The 27,444-nt window shown below is 45.6% G+C and overlaps 1 protein-coding gene across 1 annotated transcript in view; it reads left to right on the plus strand.

Annotated features, from left to right (window-relative positions):
• The first annotated feature begins 17,098 nt into the window (after nt 1–17,098).
• rassf3 (Ras association domain family member 3) overlaps nt 17,099–27,444 on the plus strand; it is a 256,502-nt gene continuing 246,156 nt past the window's right edge. The window contains exon 1 of the mRNA XM_070900034.1: nt 17,099–17,393. Coding sequence (XP_070756135.1) covers nt 17,099–17,393 — 295 coding nt within the window. The remainder of the gene's footprint in view (nt 17,394–27,444) is intronic.

Genomic DNA, 27,444 nt, shown 5'->3' on the forward strand with positions numbered 1-27,444 from the left:
GCCAGGCGGAACGAGCAGTGCAGATAATCAAACAGGGGATGCTCAGAATCCAAGGGGGTTCCCTGCAAAGCCGCTTATTACGCCTCCTGTTGGCCAATAGATCCAGACCACACTCGCTCACAGGGTCCCATCCACAGAGCTGCTAATAAAAAGGACACTCAAAACCAGGTTATCCCTCATACACCCCACCATGAAAGAAATTGTTGAGAGCGGGCGCCAGTCACAATGTGAGTACCACGACGGGAATGTGAGGGCGCGATGTATTGATGTCAATGACCCTGTCTTTGTTCTCAACTACGTTGCGGGGCCTAAATGGCTCGCAGGCACTGTGATTGCCAAAGAGGGAAATAGGATTCTGGTAGTTAAACTTACTAGTGGACAAATCTGCCGCAAACACGTGGATCAAACAAAAAGGAGGTTCAGCAACCCCATAGAAGAAGCAGAGGAAGAACACGATGTAGAGTTCACTCCTCCACAGGTGACCGAACACCGGAACCAAGTGGAGGAGAGCCCAGTCACTGTGGGCAGTCCAGACAGGCCTGAGGCACCGCAAACAGCAGACACTCAGGCCGGCGCCCAACAACCGGAGCCCCAACTCAGGTGCTCTACAAGGGAGCGTAAACCACCAGAGAGACTTAACCTGTGATCCCAATAAGACTTTGGGGGGGAGGTGATGTCATATATTTAACTGTCATTGATCCCATGTATAAACTGACCTAAGTTGTACACTGTGAGAATATTGACCACTAGGTGGTGAACTTGTGGAAGACACTCCAAACCTGGTCTTTCAGGTATCAAAGGGGAAGCTCCACCCACCTTCATCACTTCAGTGCTGGAATGAAAGTTACTGGCCACAGAGTGACCTTCTCTCAAGCATGGGCCTCGTGTGCATTTGTACTGTATAGTAAGGACCTATCAGATGGTGTCCCGACCCGTAACCAATATGTCGTGCTGAAAAACCACCGTGCGTAGTACCGACTTGAGTAGGCTCTCCATGTTTCTCTGGAAGATCGCTGCAGCCGACCAAATTCCAAACGGGCATCTGTTGAAGATGAACAGTCCCTTGTGCGTGTTGATGCAGGTGAGGCCCTTCGAAGACTCCTCCAGCTCCTGCGTCATGTAGGACGAAGTCAGGTCGAGCTTGGCGAATGTCTTGCCTCCTGCCAGCGTCGCACATAGGTCGTCTGCCTTAGGTAGCAGGTATTGGTCCTGTAGCGAGAAACGATTAATAGTTACTTTATAATCGCCGCAAATCCTGACCGTGCCATCACTTTTGAGTACTGGAACAATCGGCCTGGCCCACTCGCTGAATTCCACTGGGGAGATGATGCCCTCGCGTTGCAGCTTGTCCAGCTCGATTTCCACTCTCTCCCTCACCATGTGAGGTACCGCTCGTGCCTTGTGGTGAATGGGTCGTGCCTCTGGGACCAAGTGGATCCGCACCTTTGCCCCAGAAAAGTTCCAATGCCTGGCTCAAAAAGGAAGGAAATTTGTTAAGAACCTGGGTACATGAAGCCTCATCGACATGTGATAGCGCTCGGATGTCATCCCATTCCAGCGGATTTTGCCCAGCCAGCTCCTTCCAAGCAGTGCGGGGCCATCGCCCGGGACAATCCCGAGTGGCAGTTCGTGCACTGTACCTTCGTAGGTGACCTTGACCATGGCACTGCCCAGGACTGTGATGAACTCTTTGGTGTACGTTCTCAGTTTTGTGTGGATGGGGCTCAGGGCTGGTCTGAGTGCCTTGTTGCACCACAGTCTCTCAAACATCTTTTGACTCATGATGGATTGGCTAGCGCCAGTGTCCAGTTCCATGGGTAAGCCATTCAATTTTACATTTAGCATTATAGCTGGACATTTCGTCGAAAATGTGTGCATCCCGTGTACTTCAGCATCTGCCTCCTCTCTCCGAGGCTCGAAATTGCTTTGATCCACCATGGACCGATCTTCCTCTGCCACGTGGTGGTTAGCAGGTTTTGCAGAGCTTGCAGCTCGTTTGCAAGCTCGTTGGAGGTGCCCCATTGTTCCACAGCTCTTGAAAACATAACCTTTGAAGTGGCATGAATAGGCTGAATAGAAGCCTCCACAACGTCAACAAGGTGTGAATTGCCTTGCATTCATCCTTTGTTGTGGACTCTGAGTCATCTGGGTCACCTGAGGCCTGCTGGCAGTTGCTGACTCGTGGTTTCTGCCCTGTACATTTCTGCTCGCAAACACAGTTCTAGTTAATTTATGAACATTGCTAGCACTTGTGCGCTGAGAGATTTGTTTGGTGTTATCACTGGTGGACATAAACGCATGTGCTATCGCAAAGGCCTTACTGAGGGTCGGTGTCTCTTAAGTCAAAAGTTTTCGTCGGATGGTCTCGTGGCCAATGCCCAGTACAAAAAAGTCTCTGAGCATTTGCTCCAGGTAGCCAACAAACTCACATTGTCCTATAAGTCGCCTTAGCTCGGCGATGTAGCTCGCCACTTCCTGACCTTCAGATCGCTGGCACGTGTAGAATCGATACCTCGCCATCAGCACGCTCTCCCTTGGGTTAAGATGCTCCCGAACCAGTGTAAACAGCTCCTCATACAACTTATCTGTGGGTTTCACCGGAGCCAGAAGATTCTTCATGAGGCTGTAGGTCGGTGCCCCGCAGACCGTGAGGAGGACCGCTCTCCTTTTTGAAGCGCTTTCTTCTCCGTCCAGCTTGTTCTCTACAAAGTACTGGTCTAGCCGTTCGACATAGGCTTCCCAGTCCTCACCCTCCGAGAACTTCTCCAGGGATGGCCACAGTTTGCTGCATCTTTGCATTGGATTCGTATATTCGTTGTCAGTTGTTGTGTTCCTAACACGGGTAAGACTGCACACAGAGAGGTTAAAGTAACAGTGATCTCAGTCTTTATTAAGACACTCCAGAGTGAGGAACAGGCCTTAGGGGCCGGCTTATATACAGTGCTTCCGAGGGATGCTGGAATCCCTTGGAATTTTAGGGGATGCGCTCCCTGGTGGCAGAACATGGGAGTGTATGCTTTACAGATACACAACACATAGAAACATAGAAAATAGGTGCAGGAGTTGGCCATTCGGCCCTTCGAGGCTGCACCACCATTCAATAAGATCATGGCTGATCATTCCTTCAGTACCCCTTTCCTGCTTTTTCTCCATACCCCTTGATCCCTTTAGCCATAAGGGCCATATAAGAACATAAGAACATAAGAATTAGGAACAGGAGTAGGCCATCTAGCCTCTCGAGCCTGCTCCGCCATTCAACAAGATCATGGCTGATCTGGCCGTGGACTCAGCTCCACTTACCCGCCCGCTCCCCATAATCCTTAATTCCCTTGTTGGTTAAAAATCTATCTATCTGTGATTTGAATACATTCAATGAGCTAGCCTCAACTGCTTCCTTGGGCAGAGAATTCCACAGATTCACAACCTTCTGGGAGAAGAAATTCCTTCTCAACTCGGTTTTAAATTGGTTCCCCCGTATTTTGAGGCTGTGCCCCCTAGTTCTAGTCTCCACTACCAGTGGAAACAACCTCTCTGCCTCTATCTTGTCTATCCCTTTCATTATTTTAAATGTTTCTATAAGATCACCCCTCATCCCTCATCCTTCTGAACTCCAACGAGTAAAGACCCAGTCTACTCAATCTATCATCATATCATCATAAGGTAACCCCCTCATCTCCGGAATCAGCCTAGTGAATCGTCTCTGTACTCCCTCCAAAGCTAGTATATCCTTCCTTAAGTAAGGTGACCAAAACTGCACACAGTACTCCAGGTGCGGCCTCACCAATACCCTGTACAGTTGCAGCAGGACCTCCCTGCTTTTGTACTCCATCCCTCTCGCAATGAAGGCCAACATTCCATTCGCCTTCCTGATTACCTGCTGCACCTGCAAACTAACTTTTTGGGATTCATGCACAAGGACACCCAGGTCCCTCTGCACCTCAGCATGTTGTAATTTCTCCCCATTCAAATAATATTCCCTTTTACTTTTTGTTTTTCCAAAGTGGATGACCTCACATTTTCCGACATTGTATTCCATCTGCCAAACCTTAGCCCATTCGCTTAACCTATCTAAATCTCTTTGCAGCCTCTCTGTGATCTCTGCACAACCTGCTTTCCTACTAATCTTTGTGTCATCTGCAAATTTTGTTACACTACACTCTGTCCCCTCTTCCAGGTCATCTATGTATATTGTAAACAGTTGTGGTCCCAGCACCGATCCCTGTGGCACACCACTAACCACCGATTTCCAACCCGAAAAGGACCCATTTATCCCGACTCTCTGCTTTCTGTTAGCCAGCCAATTCTCGATCCATGCTAATACATTTCCTCTGACTCTGCGTATCTTTATCTTCTGCAGTAACCTTTTGTGTGGCACCTTATCGAATGCCTTTTGGAAATCTAAATACACCACATCCATCGGTACACCTCTATCCACCATGCTCGTTATATCCTCAAAGAATTCCAGTAAATTAGTTAAACATGATTTCCCCTTCATGAATCCATGTTGCGTCTGTTTGATTGCACTATGCCTATCTAGATGTCCCGCTATTTCTTCCTTAATGATAGTTTCAAGTATTTTCCCCACTACAGATGTTAAACTAACTGGCCGATAGTTACCTGCCTTTTGTCTGCTCCCTTTTTTAAACAGAGGCGTTACATTAGCTGCTTTCCAATCTGCTGGTACCTCCCCAGAGTCCAGAGAATTTTGGTAGATTATAACGAATGCATCTGCTATAACTTCCGCCATCTCTTTTAATACCCTGGGATGCATTTCATCAGGACCAAGGGACTTGTCTACCTTGAGTCCCATTAGCCTGTCCAGCACTACCTCCCTAGTGATAGTGATTGTCTCAAGGTCCTCCCTTCCCACATTCCCGTGACCAGCAATTTTTGGCATGGTTTTTGTGTCTTCCACTGTGAAGACCGAAGCAAAATAATTGTTTAAGGTCTCAGCCATTTCCACATTTCCCATTATTAAATCCCCCTTCTCATCTTCTAAGGGACCAACATTTACTTTAGTCACTCTTTTCCGTTTTATATATCGGTAAAAGCTTTTACTATCTGTTTTTATGTTTTGCGCAAGTTTACTTTCGTAATCTATCTTTCCTTTCTTTATTGCTTTCTTCGTCATTCTTTGCTGTCGTTTAAAATTTTCCCAATCTTCTAGCTTCCCACTAACCTTGGCCACCTTATACGCATTGGTTTTTAATTTGATACTCTCCTTTATTTCCTTAGTTATCCATGGCTGGTTATCCCTTCTCTTACCGGCCTTCTTTTTCACTGGAATATATTTTTGTTGAGCATTATGAAAGAGCTCCTTAAAAGTCCTCCACTGTTCCTCAATTGTGCCACCGTTTAGTCTGTGTTCCCAAAGTCTACTTTAGCCAACTCTGCCCTCTTCCCACTGTAGTCCCCTTTGTTTAAGCATAGTACGCTCGTTTGAGAAACTACTTCCTCACCCTCAATCTGTATTACAAATTCAACCATACTGTGATCACTCATTCCGAGAGGATCTTTTACTCGGAGATCGTTTATTATTTCTGTCTCATTATACAGGACCAGATCTAAGATAGCTTGCACCCTTGTAGGTTCTGTAACATACTGTTCTAAGAAACAATCCCGTATGCATTCTATGAATTCCTCCTCAAGGCTACCCCGTGCGATTTGATTTGACCAATCGCATGTAGGTTAATACCCCCATGATTACTGCCGTTCCTTTTTCACATGCCTCCATTATTCCCTTGATTATTGTCCGCCCCACCATGAAATTATTATTTGGGGGCCTATAAACTACACCCACCAGTGACTTTTTCCCCTTACTATCTCTAATCTCCACCCACAATGATTCAACATTTTGTTCATTCGAGCCAATATCATCTCTCACAACTGCCCTGATAACATCCTTTATTAACAGAGCTACCCCACTTCCTTTACCTTCTTGTCTATCTTTCTGAACTGTCAGATACCACTGTATGTTTAATTCCCAGTCTTGGCCACCCTGCAACCACGTTTCTGTAATGGCCACCAAATCATACCCATTTGTAATGATTTGTGCCGTCAACTCATTTACTTTATTTCAAATGCTGCGTGCGTTTAGGTAGAGCGTTTAGCTAACTCCCTCTTGAATATATCCAATGAACTGGCATCAACAACTCTCTGCGGTAGGGAATTCCACAGGTTAACAACTCTCTGAGTGAAGAAGTTTCTCCTCATCTCAGTCCTAAATGGCTTACTCCTTATCCTTAGACTGTGTCCCCTGGTTCCGGACTTCCCCAACATCGGGAACATTCTTCCTGCATCGAACCTGTCCAGTCCCGTCAGAATTCTATATCTTTCTATGCAATCCCCTCTCATCCTTCTAAACTCCAGTGAATAAGGCCCAGTCGATCCAGTCTCTCCTCATATGTCTTTCCTGCCATCCCTGGAATCAGTCTGGTGAACCTTCACTGCACTCCCTCAATAGCAAGAATGTCCTTCCTCAGATTAGGAGACCAAAACTGAACACAATATTCCAGGTGAGGCCTCACCAAGGCCCTGTACAACTGCAGTAAGACCTCCCTGCTCTTATACTCAAATCCCCTAGATATGAAGGCCAACATACCATTTGCCTTCTTCACCGCCTGCTGTACCTGCATGCTAACTTTCAATGACTGGTGTACCATGACACCCAGGTCTCGTTGCACATCCCCTTTTCCTAATCTGCTGCCATTCAGATAATATTCTGCCTTCCTGTTTTTGCCACCAAAGTGGATAACCTCACATTTATCCACATTATACTGCATCTGCCATGCATTTGCCCACTTAACTAACCTGTCCAAGTCACCCTGTAGCCTCTTAGCATCCTCCTCACAGCTCACACCGCCACCCAGTTTAGTGTCATCTGCAAACTTGGAGATATTACACTCAATTCCTTCATCCAAATCATTAATGTATATTGTAAATAGCTGGAATTCGAGCACTGAGCCCTGTGGCACCCCACTAGTCACTGCCTGCCATTCTGAAAAGGACCCATTTATCCCGACTCCATGACTTTCCTCTTCGTTATCAACCACACAGCCAATGTTAGTGTCATCTGCAAACTTCTCAATCATACTCCCTATATTCAAATCTAAATCATTGATATATACCACAAAAAACAAGGGACCCAGTACTGAGCCCTGCAGAACCCCACTGGAAACATCCTTCCAGTCACAAAAACATCCATCAACCATTACCCTTTGCTTTCTACCTCCAAGCCAATTTTGGATCCAACTCGTCACTTTGCCCTGGATCCCATGGGCTTTAACCTTTGTGACAGTCTACCATGTAGGACCTTATCAAAAGCCTTGCTAAAGTCCATATATACATTGTATGCATGACCCTCATTGACCCTCTTGGTTACCTCCTCAAAAAATTCAATCAGGTTAGTTAAACACAATCTTCCCTTCACAAATCCGTGCTGACTGTCCCTAATTAATCCTTGCTTTTCCAAATGCAGATTTATTCTGTCTTTCAGGATTTTTTCCAATAATTTTCCCACCACTGAGGTTAGGCTGACAGGTCTGTAATTACTCGGCCTATCCCTTTCTCCCTTCTTAAACAAGGGTACTGCATTAGCAGTCCTTCAATCCTCCGGCACCGTGCCCAAATCCAAAGAGGACTGGAAAATGATGGTCAAGGCCTCTGCTATTTCCTCCTTTACTTCGCTCAATAGCCTACGATGTATTTCATCTGGGCCTAGGGACTTATCTACTTTCAAAGCTGCTAAACCCATTAATACCTCCTCTCTCACTATGTTTCATTCATCCAGAACTTCACACTGCTCGATTGCTGTATCTGCATCACCCCTTTCCTTTGTGAAAACACACACAAAGTATTCAGTGAGAACCCTACCCACATCTTCCACCTCCACACAAACATTACCCTCATGGTCTCTAATAGGCCCTACCCTTGTTTAGTTACCCTAGTTTAACGTCTCATCTGAAAAACGGCACCTCCGACAGTGCAGCACTCCCTCAGCACCGCACTGCGAGTGCCAGCCTAGATTTTTGTGCTCAAGTCTCTGGAGTGGGACTTGAACCCATGACCTTTTGACTCAGAGGCGATCTTATTGTTCTTTGTGTGTGACCTTGCTGTGCCCCAAATGGCCGTGTAACAACAGCTACTACAGAACAACTTACAGGCTGTGAACCACATTGGGACATCTAAAAGAGAAAATAAAGCACTATGGGGTCGAGTTTGCGTTTGTTTACGGCAATAATGTCAGTGCATTCCGGGCGGAAATAGCCGAACCAGTGCAACAGATTGGGACATTTTTAAACGCTCAAAACCACTTACATCGTGTTTTCCATAATCTTTCACATTGGTTCAAGATTCAATTCGCCCAAACCAGGCTCCGCCCGCAAATCAGGTCCCGCCCCCGTCGACATTGCGAGATTCCACCAATTGCACTGGTTCCAGAGGCTCTTCAAATCATGCTCATTATGTTCGGTGCACAGGCATTAGTCAGCACGTTTTTAAAGTTTTTCATATCAAAAAATATTGAATTTACTGAAAAACTGACTAGTGTACACCAATAAAACGATTAACTGGTTCAGTATAGTATTTTTTTCTGTCATTTTCAGTGATTTTAAATCAGGTTACTCACGGTGCATGACTAAACACTTATTAAAAATGCTTATTTTTGCTGATAACCCATTTTCAGCTGTATTAATAAAACTGCACCGGGTCATCGCTCTTAAACACATCAAGGTATATTTTGTAATGGAAAGAAAAAGGGAAACGGTTGCATTCTATTAGCTGCCTGACTGTGCTGGCTCATGGAAGATTTTACATTTGTGATTATGCAAATGAGTTTTAGCGGAAACTTGAACGGAACCTAACCCGCGCAATTTCGAGCGCGTTGAGGCGCAATTTTTCGATTGCGTCCAACGTGGAAACTCTATGATTTTAACTTTTTCCTTTACTTTTACCGGCAACATTTCCTTACACCAGTGACAAGATTCTAAGAACATAAGAAATAGGAGCAGGAGTCGGCCATTCGGCCCCTCGAGCCTGCTCCACCATTCAATACGATCATGGCTGATCTGATCATGGACTCAGCTCCACTTCCCTGCCCGCTCCCCATAACCCTTCACTCCCTTATCGCTCAAAAATCTGTCTATCCCCACCTTAAATATATTCAATGACCCAGCCTCCACAGCTCTCTGGGGCAGAGAATTCCACAGATTTACAACCCTCAGAGAGAAGAAATTTCTTATTTCCATTTTAAATGGGCGGTTCCTTATTCTGAGACTATGCCCCCTAATTCTAGATTCCCCCAGGAGGGGAAACATCCTCTCTTCATCTACCCTGTCAAGTCCCCTCAGAATCTTATATGTTTCATTAAGATCAACTCTCAGTCTTCTAAACTCCAATGAGTACAGGCCCAACCTGCTCAACCTATCCTCATACAACAACCCCTTCATCTCAGGAATCAATCTAGTGAACCTTCTCTGAACTTCCTCCAGTGCAAGTATATCCTTCCTTAAATAAGGAGACCAATACTGTATGCAGTACTCCAGATGTGGTCTTACCAATACCCTGTACAGTTGTAGCAGGACTTCCCTGCTTTTATACTCCATCCCCCTTGCAATAAAGGCCAACATTCCATTTGCCTTCCTGATCACTTGCTGTACCTGCATACTCACTTTTTGTGTTTTATGTACAAGGACCCCCAGGTCCCTCTGTACCACCGCATTTTGTAATCTCTCCCCATTTAAATAATAATTTGCTTTTTTATTTGTCCTACCAAAGTGGATAACCTCACATTTTTTCACATTATACTCCATCTGCCAAATTTTTGCCCACTCACTTAGCCTGTCTATGTCCTTTTGCAGATTTTTTGTGTCCATCTCACACATTGCTTTTCCTCCCATCTTTGTATTGTCAGCACTTGGTTCCTTCCTCCAAGTCATTAATACAGATTGTAAATAGTTGAGGCCCCGACACTGATCCCTATGGCACCCCACTAGTTACAGTTTGCCAACCTGAAAATGACCCATTTATCCCGACTCGCTGTTTTCTGTTAGTTAGCCAATCCTCTATCCATGCTAATATATTACCCCCAACCCCGTGAGCTCTTATCTTGTGCGGTAACCTTTTATGAGGCACCTTATCAAATGCCTTCTGGAAATCCAAATACACGACATCTACTGATTCCCCTTTACCCACCTTGCTCGTTACATCTTCAAAGAACTTGAGAAAATTTGTCAAACATGATTTCCCTTTCATAAAACCATGCTGACTCTGCCTGACTGCATTAGGCTTTTCTAAATGTCCTGCTACTACTTCCTTAATGATGGACACCAGCATTTTCCCAATGACAGATGTTAGGCTAACTGGTCTATAGTTTCCTGCTTTCTGTCTCCTTTCTTAAATAGGAGTGTTACATTTGCGGTTTTCCAGTCCGCTGGGACCTCCCCACAATTCAGGGAGTTTTGGTAGATTACAACCAAAGCATCCACTATCTCTGCAGCCACTTCTTTTAAGACCCCAGAATGCAGTCCATCAGGTCCAGGGGAATGACAATCATTTACCCAGAGGTCTAACTTTCCCCCCCCCACCACCTATTGTAATGGGATAATGGCATCATTAGTGTCAGTGGGCTGAGTTGGCAGCACTCTTGTCTCTGAGTCAGAGGTTGTGGGTTCAAGTCCCACTCCAGAGACTTGATCCCATAAATCTAGGTTGACACAGGCAGTGCTGAGGGAGTGCTGCACTGTCGGAGGTGCTGTTTTTTGGACGAGACGTTAAACCGAGGCCCCATCTGCTCTCTCAGGTGGATGTAAAAGATCCTACGGCACTATTTTGAAGATGAGCAGGGGAGTTCTCCCCGGTGTCCTGAGACCAATATTTATCCCTCAATCAACATAACAAAAACAGATTATCTGGTCGTTATCACATTGCTGTTTGTGGGAGCTTGCTGTGCGCAAATTAGCTGCCGCGTTTCCTACATTATAAAAGTGACTACACTCCAAAAGTACTTCATTGGCTGTAAAGTGCTTTGGGACATCCAGAGGTCGTGAAAGGCGCTATAGAAATGTAAGTCTCCCTTTTCTTTTTTTATACCGGATTATCAGTTGGTTATTAACCAAATTTAGACAGACGCCTTCTTGTGAATGCAAATATCGACATTTTTTTTATCTAAATGATCAGCTCATTGATTCAGAATTACAAGTGTTGTGACAACAACAACTTGTATTTATATAGCACCTTTAACATAGAAACATAGAAAATAGGTGCAGGAGTAGGCCATTCGGCCCTTCGTGCCTGTACCACCATTCAATAAGTTCATGGCTGATCATTCACCTCAGTACCAGATCGAGATCGAGAGCCAGCGGCAGTTGGTGAGAGGGGAGCAGCCTATAAAAGGCCCAGCGGGAGATCGAGAGCCAGCGGCAGTTGGTGAGAGGGGAGCAGCCTATAAAAGGCCCAGCGGGAGATCGAGAGCCAGCGGCAGTGGGTGAGAGGGGAGCAGCCTATAAAAGGCCCAGCGGGAGATCGAGAGCCAGCAGCAGTGGGTGAGAGGGGAGCAGCCTATAAAAGGCCCAGCGGGAGATCGAGAGCCAGCAGCAGTGGGTGAGAGGGGAGCAGCCTATAAAAGGCCCAGCGGGAGATCGAGAGCCAGCGGCAGTGGGTGAGAGGGGAGCAGCCTATAAAAGGCCCAGCGGGAGATCGAGAGCCAGCGGCAGTTGGTGAGAGGGGAGCAGCCTATAAAAGGCCCAGCGGGAGATCGAGAGCCAGCAGCAGTGGGTGAGATGCGGGAGCAGCCTATAAAAGGCCCAGGGGGAGATCGAGAGCCAGCGGCAGTTGGTGAGAGGGGAGCAGCCTATAAAAGGCCCAGCGGGAGATCGAGAGCCAGCGGCAGTGGGTGAGAGGGGAGCAGCCTATAAAAGGCCCAGCGGGAGATCGAGAGCCAGCGGCAGTGGGTGAGAGGGGAGCGGCCTATAAAAGGCCCAGCGGGAGATCGAGAGTCAGCGGCAGTGGGTGAGAGGGGAGCAGCCTATAAAAGGCCCAGCGGGAGAGAAAGCAAAATAGAAGTAGAAAGTAATCAAAAAGTGACGTCACAGCCAATGAGGTAAGTGATTGGCTGGTGATTGGTGAGTAGCTTTTCTTTTCTTTTTTATATCAGTAAGTGAACTGTAACATTGTTATTACCAATTTAAGTGTATCTAAGGTTAAGGCATGGCAGGAGAGCTCGGCCATGTGATATGCTCCTCCTGTACCATGTGGGAACTCGGGGACACTTCCGGTGTCCCTGGGCGCTACGTGTGTGGGAAGTGTATCCGCCTCGAGCTCTTGACGGTCCGCGTTGCGGAATTGGAGCTGAGGGTGGATTCACTCTGGAGCATCCACGATGCTGAGAATGACGTGAGTATCACGTGTAGTGAGTTGGTCTTACCGCAGGAGAAGGGTCCACAGCCAGATAGGGAATGGAAGACCAGCAGGAAGAGCAGTGCAAGAAAGATAGTGCAGGGGTCCCCTGTGGTCATCCCCCTACAAAACAGATACACTGCTTTGAGTACTGTTGGGGAGGATGACTCATCAGGGGAGGGCAGCAGCAGCCAAGTTCATGGCACCGTAGGTGGCTCTGCTGCAAAGGAGGGCAGGAAAAAGATTGGGAGCGCGATAGTGATAGGGGATTCGATGGTGAGGGGAATAGATAGGCGTTTCTGCGGACGCAACCGAGACTCCAGGATGGTATGTTGCCTCCCTGGTGCAAGGGTCAAGGATGTCTCGGAGCGGGTGCAGGACATTCTGAAATGAGAGGGAGAACAGCCAGTTGTCGTGGTGCACATTGGTACCAACGACATAGGTAAAAAAAGGGATGAGGTCCTACGAAAAGAATTTAAGGAGCTAGGAGCTAAATTAAAAAGTAGGACCTCAAAAGTAGTAATCTCGGGATTGCTACCAGTGCCACGTGCTAGTCAGAGTAGGAATCGCAGGATAGCGCAGATGAATACGTGGCTTGAGCAGTGGTGCAGCAGGGAGGGATTCAAATTCCTGGGGCATTGGAACCGGTTCTGGGGGAGGTGGGACCAGTACAAACCGGACGGTCTGCACCTGGGCAGGACCGGAACCAATGTCCTAGGGGGAGTGTTTGCTAGTGCTGTTGGGGAGGAGTTAAACTAATATTGCAGGGGGATAAGAACCTATGCAGGGAGACAGAGGGAGACAAAAATGAGGCAAAAGCAAAAGACAGAAAGGAGATGAGGAAAAGTGGAGGGCAGAGAAACCCAAGGCAAAGAACAAAAAGGGCCACTGTACAGCAAAATTCTAAAAGGACAAAGGGTGTTAAAAAAGCAAGCCTGAAGGCTTTGTGTCTTAATGCAAGGAGTATCCGCAATAAGGTGGATGAATTAACTGTGCAAATTGATGTTAACAAATATGACGTGATTGGGATTACGGAGACGTGGCTCCAGGATGATCAGGGCTGGGAACTCAACATCCAGGGGTATTCAACATTCAGGAAGGATAGAATAAAAGGAAAAGGAGGTGGGGTAGCATTGCTGGTTAAAGAGGAGATTAATGCAATAGTTAGGAAAGACATTCGCTTGGATGATGTGGAATCTATATGGGTAGAGCTGCAGAACACTAAAGGGCAAAAATCGTTAGTGGGAGTTGTGTACAGACCTCCAAACAGTAGTAGTGATGTTGGGGAGGGCATCAAACAGGAAATTAGGAGTGCATGCAATAAAGGTGCAGCAGTTATAATGGGTGACTTTAATATGCACATAGATTGGGCCAGCCAAACTGGAAGCAATACGATGGAGGAGGATTTCCTGGAGTGCATAAGGGATGGTTTTCTAGACCAATATGTCGAGGAACCAACTAGGGGGGAGGCCATCTTAGACTGGGTGTTGTGTAATGAGAGAGGATTAATTAGCAATCTCATTGTGCGAGGCCCCTTGGGGAAGAGTGACCATAATATGGTGGAATTCTGCATTAGGATGGAGAATGAAACAGTTAATTCAGAGACCATGGTCCAGAACTTAAAGAAGGGTAACTTTGAAGGTATGAGGCATGAATTGGCTAAGATAGATTGGCTAATGATACTTAAGGGGTTGACTGTGGATGGGCAATGGCAGACATTTAGAGACCGCATGGATGAATTACAACAATTGTACATTCCTGTCTGGCGTAAAAATAAAAAAGGGAAGGTGGCTCAACCGTGGCTATCTAGGGATATCAGGGATAGTATTAAAGCCAAGGAAGTGGCATACAAATTGGCCAGAAATAGCAGCGAACCCGGGGACTGGGAGAAATTTAGAACTCAGCAGAGGAGGACAAAGGGTTTGATTAGGGCAGGGAAAATGGAGTACGAGAAGAAGCTTGCAGGGAACATTAAGGCGGATTGCAAAAGTTTCTATAGGTATGTAAAGAGAAAAAGGTTAGTAAAGACAAACGTAGGTCCCCTGCAGTCAGAATCAGGGGAAGTCATAACGGGGAACAAAGAAATGGCAGACCAATTGAACAAGTACTTTGGTTCAGTATTCACTAAGGAGGACACAAACAACCTTCCGGATATAAAAGTGGTCAGAGGGTCTAGTAAGGAGGAGGAACTGAGGGAAATCTTTATTAGTCGGGAAATTGTGTTGGGGAAATTGATGGGATTGAAGGCCGATAAATCCCCAGGGCCTGATGGACTGCATCCCAGAGTACTTAAGGAGGTGGCCTTGGAAATAGCGGATGCATTGACAGTCATTTTCCAACATTCCATTGACTCTGGATCAGTTCCTATCGAGTGGAGGGTAGCCAATGTAACCCCACTTTTTAAAAAAGGAAGGAGAGAGAAAGCAGGGAATTATAGACCGGTCAGCCTGACTTCAGTAGTGGGTAAAATGATGGAATCAATTATTAAGGATGTTATAGCAGCGCATTTGGAAAATGGTGACATGATAGGTCCAAGTCAGCATGGATTTGTGAAAGGGAGATCATGCTTGACAAATCTTCTGGAATTTTTTGAGGATGTTTCCAATAAAGTGGACAAAGGAGTACCAGTTGATGTGGTATATTTGGACTTTCAGAAGGCTTTCGACAAGGTCCCACACAGGAGATTAATGTGCAAAGTTAAAGCACATGGGATTGGGGGTAGTGTGCTGACGTGGATTGAGAACTGGTTGTCAGACAGGAAGCAAAGAGTAGGAGTAAATGGGTACTTTTCGGAATGGCAGGCAGTGACTAGTGGGGTACCGCAGGGTTCTGTGCTGGGGCCCCAGTTGTTTACATTGTACATTAATGATTTAGACGAGGGGATTAAATGTAGTATCTCCAAATTTGCGGATGACACTAAGTTTGGTGGCAGTGTGAGCTGCGAGGAGGATGCTATGAGGCTGCAGAGTGACTTGGATAGGTTAGGTGAGTGGGCAAATGTGTGGCAGATGAAGTATAATGTGGATAAATGTGAGGTTATCCACTTTGGTGGTAAAAACAGAGAGACAGACTATTATCTGAATGGTGACAGATTAGGAAAAGGGAAGGTGCAACGAGACCTGGGTGTCATGGTACATCAGTCATTGAAGGTTGGCATGTAGGTACAGCAGGCGGTTAAGAAAGCAAATGGCATGTTGGCCTTCATAGCGAGGGGATTTGAGTACAGGGGCAGGGAGGTGTTGCTACAGTTGTACAGGGCCTTGGTGAGGCCACACCTGGAGTATTGTGTACAGTTTTGGTCTCCTAACTTGAGGAAGGACATTCTTGCTATTGAGGGAGTGCAGCGAAGATTCACCAGACTGATTCCCGGGATGGTGGGACTGACCTATCAAGAAAGATTGGATCAACTGGGCTTGTATTCACTGGAGTTCAGAAGAGTGAGAGGGGACCTCATAGAAACGTTTAAAATTCTGACGGGTTTGGACAGGTTGGATGCAGGAAGAATGTTCCCAATGTTGGGGAAGTCCAGGACCAGAGGTCACAGTCTAAGGATAAGGGGTAAGTCATTTAGGACCGAGATAAGGAGAAACTTCTTCACCCAGATAGTGGTGAACCTGTGGAATTCTCTACCACAGAAAGTAGTTGAGGCCAATTCACTAAATCTATTCAAAAGGGAGTTAGATGAAGTCCTTACTACTTGGGGGATCAAGGGGTATGACGTGAAAGCAGGAATGGGGTACTGAAGTTGCATGTTCAGCCATGAACTCATTGAATGGCGGTGCAGGCTAGAAGGGCCGAATGGCCTGCTCCTGCACCTATTTTCTATGTTTCTATGTTTCTACCCCTTTCCTGCTTTCTCTCCATACCCCTTAATCCCTTTAGCCGTAAGGGCCATATCTAACTCCCTCTTTAATATATCCAATGAACTGGCATCAACAACTCTCTGCGGCAGGGAATTCCACAGGTTAACAACTCTCTGAGTGAAGAAGTTTCTCCTCATCTCAGTCCTAAATGGCTTACCCCGTATCCTAAGACTGTGTCCTCTGCTTCTGGACTTCCCCAACATCGGGAACATTCTTCCTGCATCTAACCTGTCCCGTCCAGTCAGAATTTTATATGTTTCTATGAGATCCCCTCTCATCCTTCTGAACTCCAGTGAATACAGGCCCAGTCGATCCAGTCTTTCTTCATAACTAGTAAAATGTCCCACGGCGCTTCACAGCAAAGACAAAACAGATAAATTTGAAGTTAAATTAAATTTAAACAGATAAATTTAAATTTGACATTGACTGATTAATGCAGAAACCTGCGGAGTTCTAGTTAAACGCATTTTTCCTTTGCCTTTACGAGCAACGTGTCATTAATGATCCTCTTGACTGCTGAAAATAAGCAGCTTTTAAATCTTAAAACAAATCTTTAAAAAAAACCCGAATAAAACACACCACCCTGTAGCAGAAAGATGTTAAATAACGTGCAGTGACTTCCTTAAAGCTTGGCCCTGGGGTTTGCTCTGTGCAGTTTCGCATTCCACCTGCAGTGAAATCTGATCTCATCTGTCACACAAGTCAAGTCTCGCCTGCTGCAGCACACAGGGTTCTCTCTCTCTCTCTCTGTATTTGGGGAGCAGGAGGTTGCACCAGGACAGAAAAGCGGGAGTTAGCAAAAGAAAACCAGCAAAGGAGAGAGGAGCAAGAGGAAGAGAGGAATGCAAGGTTTGAAAGTGCCGAGGAGTGCAGCGGGTCTCTGTGCCCAGGGAGAGGACCCGAGGGAGCCGCGGCTCAGGGCGTCTCGCTGGGAAGCTAGGGAGCAGCGCAGCCCGTTGGCCAAGAAACGCAGAAGGTACCGGCCCCCCGACGTCAGGACCATCTTCAGCGCCGCCAGGGACCCCCGGATCAAAGAGGAGAGGGGAGAAGGTCACCACTTCGCCCACTTGGTCTCCGAGAAGGACTGGTGTGACCTGTGCTGCCACTTGGTCTGCGGGCAGTCCCTGCGATGCACAGGTGGGTGCCCTGGGGGTCTGCCATGCTGTTTGAAGCTTGTCTGTACAACAAGCCGTCACTGGGCAATGTTCCATCTTTAGTGAAGTCTTGTGTGGCAGCTGGCCACCAATGTTGTGCTCCCTTTCTCAAAGAGATGGCATTGCTCTTAGGCAAAAATGGGAGAATGTTTTTTTTAATTCTCGGGATGTGGGGGTCGCTGGTAAGGCCGGCATTTATTGCCCGTCCCTAATTGTCCCTTGAGAAGGTGGTGTGAACCGCCTTCTTGAACCACTGCAGTCCGTGTGGTGAAGGTGCTCACACAGTGCTGTTAGGGAGGGAGTTCCAGGATTGTGACCCAGCGACGATGAAGGAACGGCCGATATATTTCCAAGTCAGGATAGTGTGGGACTCGGAGGGGAACTTAGGGTACCGTTAGTTTTGGGGATCTTAGCATTGATTTTGCCCTCAGTGTTCCCGTAAGTGAACCTTTGTTCACCTTTGAACTTTTTTTACTTTCTGCCCTCAAACTATCAATTGCCCATTTTGCAGTCGCGTAATTACTGCGATGTTGCCAGGACTGGAGAATTTTAGCTGCGGGGACAGGTTGGATAGGCTAGGGTTGTTTTCTTTGGAACAGAGGAGGCTGAGGGGAGACCTTATTGAGGTGTACAAAATTATGAGGGGCCTTGACATGGTGGGATTCAAGGCCTGATGGGCCTGAGGGGCCGGGGGCAAACTGATCCCAGTGGGCCGATAGTTATGTTTGTTCATGTTCATTACATCACGTGTATGATTCTGATTCTGAGTATGGAAACATAGGCCGGTATATTCAACAATGAAAGCATATATTCTGTATCAGGTAGGTATATATTCTGGTTTTGTAACATTGCAATACTAGATTCCTATACATATATGCAAATTTCTCTCAACATGTGAAATAAAACAGGTTAGAACATATTCTGTTCTGTATGTCGGTACATTAGTGTATATAGGTAATTCTGCATATAGGTATAAACACGTGAATCTATTTTCCTCGGTCTTGTTTTTCCTCTTATTGTCAATTCTATTTGGCCTATTTGGGAAGCCTTATATTTTTTTCCCACATTTATTTGGTGGGCCTGGGGCTGCAGCACCACAACCCCCCCCCCCCGTGGTTAATCCGCCCCATGGTTAATTTCCCCCCCCCCCCCCGCGGTCAATCCCCCTCCGTCAATCCTCCCCACGGTCAATCGTCCCGCGGTTAATGCGCCCCGTGGTTAATCCGCCTCGGGCCTCGACAGAGTGGATAGGAAGGACCTATTTCCCTTAGCAGAGAAGTCAATAACCAGGGGGCACAAAGTAATTGGGTGGAGGTTTAGAGGGGATTTGGGGAGAACTTTCTTCACCCAGAGGGTGGTGGGGGTCTGGAACTCACTGCCTGAAAGGGTGGTAGAGGCAGAAACCCTCACCACATTTAAAAAGTACTTGGATGTGCACCTGAAGTGCCGTAACCTACAGGGCTACGGACCGAGAGCTGGAAAGTGGGATTAGGCTGGGTAGCTCTTTTCCCACCAGCATAGGCACGATGGGCCGAATGGCCTCTTTCTGAGCCGTCAATTTCTATGATTCTTTGATTCTATGGTTTAAGGGTACGTTTTATGAATGCTCTCTTGAGGTGCAGCACATTGGGAATTTTTAAAAATCATAGAATCATAGAAACTTACAGCACAGAAGGAGGCCACTCGGCCCGTCTGCCTGTGCCACTCTTTGAAAGATCAGTCATGTTTAGTCCCCCAAACCCCCCCCCCCCCCCACCAGTTACTGTCCGTAACCCTGAGTTCCTCTTCCTCAGGATCCTGTCTAACTCCCTTTTAAAATCATTTATGGAATTGCCTTCCACCTTTTCCATGCCGAGCGTTCCACATCCCTAAACTATCTGAGTGGAAAAAAATCCTCCTCCTCTCCATCTAGATCTTTTGCCAATCTGTGACCTCTGGTGATTGACTCACTCACCAGAGGGCATTGTTTTTCTCTATCTGCTCTATCAAATATTTGCTCTCGGAACGTGGGTGACATATGGCAAGACGATAATCCCCAGTTGCTTTAAGGTCATTGAGTCAACCACATAATATGTCCATGTGGTTGTCTCTATGTGCCCTCCGAGCAGCTCAGGAGGCAAGTGCAGGCCAGAGCAGGCAAGTGTAGGCCAGAGCAGGCCAGAGCAGGCAAGTGTAGGCCAGAGCAGGCCAGAGCAGGCCAGTGTAGGCCAGAGCAGGCAAGTGTAGGCCAGAGCAGTCGGGTGGCAGTCTCCCTTCCATGAAGGAAATTAGTCAACAAGTTGGATTTTTACAATAATCCAGCAGCTTTTGTGGTTATTTTATTGAGTGCCAGCTGCAATCTTTACTGAATTCTATGTTGTGATTTGCCATGGAGCCATGTGATAACAGGCCCCTTGGGTTGCTAGTCTAGCATCATAAACACAAGGAAACCATGCCTGACTTGTGCCAATCCACAATTTTCCATCCATTAGAATGGGTCCATTTATTTGGGTAGACAGCTTTCAAAGGAACTCTCCCTCCCTCCCTCTTGCCTCCTGCCCTTTAGCCTGTATTTTTATTACCAATCCCTCTGGTACCTCTCTGCTCCAAGGGCTTTCGGACACATCGATCAATAGCTCATGCTCAATGTCTGATTGGCATCAAGTGATTGCAAAAATATTTCCCTGAGCAAATTGAACAAACTGCATGCATATATCCAATTAAGACAGTATGTAGATTGTTCCAATGTGTAAGTGTCTAGTAAAGGACTAAAAATAATACAGATTTACAATTCAAATGTGCTTGTTGATTCCATGTCTTCACCATTGGGAAAAAAACATTTCTTTACGTCACAGGGAGTCTTTGCTAATTGAATCATTGATGCTATCATCTAGAGGAACGATCAATGCATACGTCTTTGTGAATTCACTTGGCATTTTATTCTCCTTGAGAAATATCTACCTGCACCATGCACTGTCTTCTGTTGCTAGATTGTAGCTTGCTTATATACATGGAAGGCAGCACTCCATCTGAATGGCTTTGCATTTTTGTTACAAGTTTAATTTAACCATACCTGAGGATTGTGGTCTGAATGTGTACCATATAAATAACGCTGGAATTTCTGGAATATCGACGCTGCTGAAACATTCCTCCTCCATTGTTAAGTATGTCATAATGGCAAGTGTTTGTGGCCCAGGTTAACAACCAGGTGCTCCTCCCTCCTGTCCATTTACCAGACTGATATGGCTCTAGCTCGCTTCTATGTGAACCACAAATTCGTTATCATAATCAGGACCACAGTCACGTCTGTTCCTGGTGCCTCCATCAGCTGCCTGAATATAAGAGCGGGGGATTATGCTTGAACTGTAAAAAACACTAGTTGGACCACAGCTGGAGTACTGCGTGCAGTTCTGGTCACCACATTACAGGAAAGATGTGATTGCTTTAGCGAGAGTATCGAGGAGAATTACGAGGATGTTGCCTGGATTAGAGAATTTTAGCTATGAGGAAAGATTGGATAGGCTGGGGTTGTTTCCTTTAGAACGGAGGAGGCTGAGAGGAGACCTTATTGAGGTGTATAAAATTATGAGGGGTCTAGATAGAGTGGATAGGAAGGACCTATTTCTCTGAGCAGAGGGGTCAACAACCAATGGGACATAGATTTAAGGTATTTGGTAGGAGGCTTAGAGGGGATTTGAGGGGAAATATTTCCATCCAGAGGGTGATGGGGGTCTGGAACTCATTGACTGAAAGGGTGGTAGAGGCAGAACCCCTCACCAATTTAAAAAGTACTTGGATGTGCACTTGAAGTGCCGCAACCTACAAGGCTACGGACCAAGAGCTGGAAAGTGGGATTAGGCTGGGTAGCTCTTTGTTGGCCGATGAGCACACGATGGGCCGAATGGCCTCCTTCCGTGCTGTAAATTTCTGTGATTCTATGATTTGCGACCCAGCTTCCCGATTCAGGCACCTGTTTTGAGGTGGTGTCCATTGATGGAGCAGCTCGATGTCAACAATTTGGTGTGAATAGGATTGCACAGAAACCGGCCATTCGGCCCAACCAGGCCATGCCGGCGTTTATGCTCCACTCGAGCCTCCTCCCGTCTTTCCTCATCTAACTCTATCAGCATAACCCTCTATTCCCTTCGCCCCCATACGCTTGTCCAGCCTCCCCTTAAATACATCGATACTATTCGCCTCAACCCCTCCCTGTGGCAGCGAGTTCCACATTCTCACCCCTCTCTGGGTAAAGAAGTTTCTCCTGAATTCCCCATTGGATTTCTTGGTGACTATCTTATATTGATGGCCTCTAGTTATGCTTTTCCCCACAAGGTGTAAACATTCTGATCTGAATGCACGAAGCATCTGTAATAAGGTAGACAAATTAACAGCGCAAATAGATGTAAACGGATACAATATAGGTGTAATTACGGAGACATGGTTGCAGGGTGACCAGGGTTGGGAACTGAATATCCAAGGATATTCGATATTTAGGAAGGACAGGCAAAAAGGGAGAGGAGATGGTATGGCGTTGTTAGTAAAGGATGAAATCAGAGCAATAGTGAAAAAGGATATTGGCTCAGAAAATCAAGATGTAGAATCAGTCTGGGTGGAGCTAAGGAGCACCAAGGGGCAGAAAACATTGGTGGGAGCTGTCTATAGGCCTCCAAACAGTAGTGGTAATGTAGGGGACGGCATCAAACAGGAAATTAGAGATGCATGTAACAAGGGTACTACAATAATCGTAGGTGACTTTAATCTACATATAGACTGGCCAAACCAAATGAGTAATAATACTGTGGAGGATGAATTCGTGGAGTGTGTACGAGATGGTTTTTTTAGACCAGTATGTTGAGGAGCCTACTAGGGAACAGGCTAACCTAGATTGGGTATTGTGTAATGAGAAGGGGTTAATTAACAGTCTTGTTGTGCGGGGTCCTTTAGGGAAGAGTGACCATAATATGATTGAATTCTTTATTAAGATGGAAAGTGAAGTAGTCCAATCCGAATCTAGGGTCCTAAATCTAAACAAAGGAAACTACGAAGGTATAAGGAATGAATTGGCTATGTTAGATTGGGAAGATTCATTAAAAAGCATGATGGTGGATAGGCAATGGCTAATATTTAAGCAACGAATGCATGAATTGCAACAGTTATACATTCCTTTCTGGCGTAAAAACACAAAAGGAAAAGTGGCCCAACCATGGCTAACAAAAGAAATTAAGGATAGTATTAGATCCAAAGAGGAGTTATACAAAGTTGCCAGAAAAAGTAGCAAGCCTGAGGATTGGGAGCAGTTTAGAATTCAGCAAAAAAGGACCAAGAGATTGATTAAGAGGGGAAAAATAGAGTATGAGAGTAAACTTGCAAGGAACATAAAAAACGACTGCAAAAGTTTCTACAAATACATAAAAATAAAAAGATTAGAGAAGACAAGTGTAGGTCCTTTACAGTCAGAAACAGGAGAATTTATAATGGGGAACAAGGAAATGGCAGAACAATTAAATAAATACTTTGGTTCTGTCTTCATGGAAGAGGACATAAATAACGCCCCAGAAATGCTCGGGAACCAAGGGTCTAGTGAGCAAGAGGAATTAAAGGAAATGCTAATTAGTAATAAAATAGTGCTGGAGAAACTAATGGGGCTGAAGGACGATAAATCCCCAGGGCCTGATGATCTGCATCCCAGAGTACTAAAAGAGGTAGCCATGGAAATAGTAGATGCATTGGTTGTCATCTTCCAAAATTCTATAGATTATGGCAAAAATCAAAAAGGGCCACATCACAGCAAAATTCTAAAGGGGCAAAGTGTGTTAAAAAGACAAGCCTGAAGGCTCTGTGCCTCAATGCGAGGAGTATTCATAATAAGGTGGACGAATTAACTGTGCAGGCAGCTGTTAACCAATATGATATAATTGGTATTATGGAGACATGGCTCCAGGGTGACCAAGGCTGGGAACTCAACATCCAGGGGTATTCAACATTCAGGAAGATAGAGAGAAAGGAAAAGGAGGTGTGGTAGCGTTGCTGGTTAAAGAGGAAATTAATGCAATAGTAAGGAAGGACATTGGCTTGGATGATGTGGAATCTGTATGGGTAGAGCTGCGGAATACCAAAGGGCAGAAAATGCTAGTGGGAGTTGTGTACAGACCACCAAACAGTAGTCGTGAGGTTGGGAACAGCATCAAACAAGAAATTAGGGATGCAGTTATCATGGGTGACTTTAATCTACATATAAATTGGGCTAACCAAACTGGTAGCAATGTGGTGGAGGAGGATTTCCTGGAGTGTATTGGGGATGGTTTTCCAGACCAATATGTTGAGGAACCAACTAGAGGGCTGGCCATCCAAGACTGGGTGATGTGAAATGAGAAAGGACTAATAAGCAACCTTGTTGTACGAGGCCCCTTGGGAAAGAATGACCATAATATGGTAGAATTCTTTATTAAGATGGAGAGTGACATAGTTAATTCAGTGACTAGGGTCCTGAACTTAGGGAAAGGTAACTTCGATTGTATGAGACGTGAATTGGCTAGAATAGACTGGCGAATGATACTTAAAGGGTTGACAGTGGATAGGCAATGGCAGACATTTAAAGATCACATGGATGAACTTCAACAATTGTACATCCCTGTCTGGAGTAAAAATAAAATGGGGAAGGTGGCTCAACCGTGGCTAACAAGGGAAATTAGGGATAGTGTTAAATCCAAGGAAGAGGCATATAAATTGGCTAGAAAAAGCTGCAAACCTGAGGAATGGGAGAAATTTAGAATTCAGCAGAGGAGGACAAAGGGTTTAATTAGGAGGGGGAAAATAGAGTATGAGAGGAAGCTTGATGGGAACATAAAAACTGACTGCAAAAGCTTCTATAGATATGTGAAGAGAAAAAGATTAGTGAAGACAAACGTAGGTCCCTTGCAGTCAGAATAAGGTGAATTTATAATGGGGAACAAAGAAATGGTAGACCAATCGAACAAATACTTTGGTTCTGTCTTCACGAAGGAAGTCACAAATAACTTTCCGGAAATACTAGGGGATAGAGGGTCTTGTAAGAAGGAGGAACTGAAGGAAATCCTTATTAGTCAGCAAATTGTGTTGGGGAAATTGATGGGATTGAAAGCCGATAAATCCCCGGGGCCTGATAGTCTGCATTCCAGAGTACTTAAGGAAGTGTTAGAAATAGTGGATGCATTGGTGATCATTTTCCAGCAGTCTATCGACCCTGGATCAGTTCCTATGGACTGGAGGGTAGTTAATGTAACACCACTTTTTAAGAAAGGAGGGAGAGAGAAAACGGGGAACCATAGACTGGTTAGCCTGACATCAGTGGTGTGGACAATGTTGGAATCAATTATTAAAGATGAAATAGCAGCGCATTTGGAAAGCAGTGACAGGATCGGTCCAAGTCATGGATTTATGAAAGGGAAATCATGCTTGACAAATCTTCTATAATTGAGTGGACAAGGGTGAACCAGTGGGTGTGATGTATTTGAACTTTCAAAAGGCTTTTGACAAGGTTCCACACAAGAGATCGGTGTGCAAAATTAAAAGGTATTGGGGGTAATGTATTGACCTGGATAGAGAACTGGTTGGCAGACAGGAAGCAGAGAGTCGGGATAAACAGGTCCTTTTCAGAATGGCGGGCAGTGATTAGTGGAGTGCCACAGGGCTCAGTGCTGGGACCACAGCTATTTACAATATACATCAATGATTTAGATGGAGGAATTGAGTGTAATATCTCCAAGTTTGCAGATGACACTAAGCTGGGTGGCGGTGTGAGCTGTGAGGAGGACGCTAAGAGGCTGCAGGGTGACTTGGACAGGTTAGGTGAGTGGGCAAATGCATGGCAGATGCAGTATAATGTGGATAAATGTGAGGTTATTCACTTTGATGGCAAAAACACGAAGGCAGAATATTATCTGAATGGCGGCAGATTAGGAAAAGCGGAGGTGCAACGAGACCTGGTTGACATGGTACATCAATCATTGAAAGTTGGCATGCAGGTACAGCAGGCAGTGAAGAAGGCAAATGGCATGTTGGCCTTCATAGCTAGGGGATTTGAGTATTGGAACAGGGAGGTGTTACTGCAGTTGCACAGGGCCTTGGTGAGGCCTCACCTGGAATATTGTGTTCAGTTATGGTCTCCTAGGACATTCTTGCTATTGAGGGAATGCAGCGAAGGTTCACTAGACTGATTCCCGGGATGGCACGACTGACATATGAGGAGAGACTGGATCGACTGGGCCTGTATTCACTGGAGTTTAGAAGAATGAGAGGGGATCTCATAGAAACATATAAAATACTGACGGGACTGGGCAGGTTAGATGCAGGAAGAATGTTCCCGATGTTGGGGAAGTCCAGAACCAGGGGACACAGTCTAACGATAAGGGGTAAGCCATTTAGGACCGAGATGAGGAGAAACTTCTTCACTCAGAGAGTTGTTAACCTGTGGAATTCTCTACCACAGAGAGTTGTTGAGGCCAGTTCGTTAGATATATTCAAGAGGGAGTTAGATATGGCCTTTGCGGCTAAAGGGATCAAGGGGTATGGAGAGAAAGCATGAAAGGGGTACTGAGGTGATGATCAGCCATGATCTTATTGAACAGTGGTGCAGGTTTGAAGGGCCGAATGGCATACTCCTGCACCCATAGAAACATAGAAAATAGAACAGTTCCTGCAGATTGGAGGATGGCAAATGTAACCCCACTATTTAAAAAAGGAGGGAGAGAGAAAACGGAACTACAGACCGGTTAGCCTTACATCAGTAGTACAGAAAGTGCTTGAGTCTATTATAAAGGATGTGATAATGGGACACTTGGATAATATCAACGGAATTAGACAAAGTCAGCATGGATTTATGAAAGGAAAATCGCTTTTGACAAACCTACTGGAGTTTTTTGAGGATGTAACTGATAGAATAGATAAGGGAGAACCAGTGGATGTAGTGTATTTGGATTTTCAGAAGGCCTTTGAGAAGAGGTTAGTGTGAAAAATTAAAGCACATGGGATTGGGAGTAATGTATTGGCATGGATTGAAAATTAGTTAACTGACAGGAAACAGAGAGTAGGAATAAACGGGTTTTTCTCGGGGTGGCGGGCAGTGACTAGTGGGGTACCACAGGGATCAGTACTGGGGCCCCAGCTATTCACAATATATATAAATGATTTGGATGAGGGAACCAAATGTAATATTTCCAAGTTTGATGACGACACAAAACTAGGTGTGATTGTGAGTAGTGAGGAGTTTGCAAAGATGCTGCAAGGCGATTTAGATAGGTTGAGTGAGTGGGCAGATGCAGTATAACGTGAATAAATGTGAAGTTATCCACTTTGGTAGGAAAAACATAAAAGACAAAGTATTATTTAAATGGTGATGGCTTGGGAAGTGTCAATGTACAAAGGGACCTGGGTGTCCTTGTACACCAGTCATTGAAAGCAAACATGCAGGTGCAGGAAGCAGTTAGGGAGGCAAATGGTATGTTGGCCTTCATTGCAAGAGGATTTGAGTACAGGAGCAAGGATGTCTCACTATAGTTATACAGGGCCTTGGTGAGACTACACCTGGAGTATTGTGTGCAGTTTTGGTCTCCTTACCGAAGAAAGGATATACTTGCCATAGAGGGAGTGCAGCGAAGGTTCACCAGACTGATTCCTGGGATGACAGGATTGTCCTATGAGGAGAGATTGGGTCGAGTGGGCCTGTATTCACTAGAGTTGAGAAGAATGAGAGGGAATCTCATTGAAACATATACAATTCTGACTGGGTTGGACAGACTGGATGCGGGGAGGATGTTTCCCCGGGCTGGGAAGTCTAGAACAAGGGATCACAGTCTCAGGATACGGGGTAGGAAATTTAGGACTGATATGAGGAGAAATGTTTTCACTCAGAGGGTGTTGAACCTGTGGAATTCTCTACCACAGAAGGCTGTGGAGACCAAGTCACTGAATATATTTAAGAGGGAGATAGATAAATTTCTAGACACAAAAGGCATCAAGGGGTATGGGGAGAAAGCAGAAATATGATGATGAGATAGAACATAAGAACATAAGAATTA

Source organism: Pristiophorus japonicus, chromosome 15, assembly GCF_044704955.1.
Source record: "Pristiophorus japonicus isolate sPriJap1 chromosome 15, sPriJap1.hap1, whole genome shotgun sequence".
In the NCBI taxonomy this organism is placed as follows: Eukaryota; Metazoa; Chordata; class Chondrichthyes; family Pristiophoridae; genus Pristiophorus; species Pristiophorus japonicus.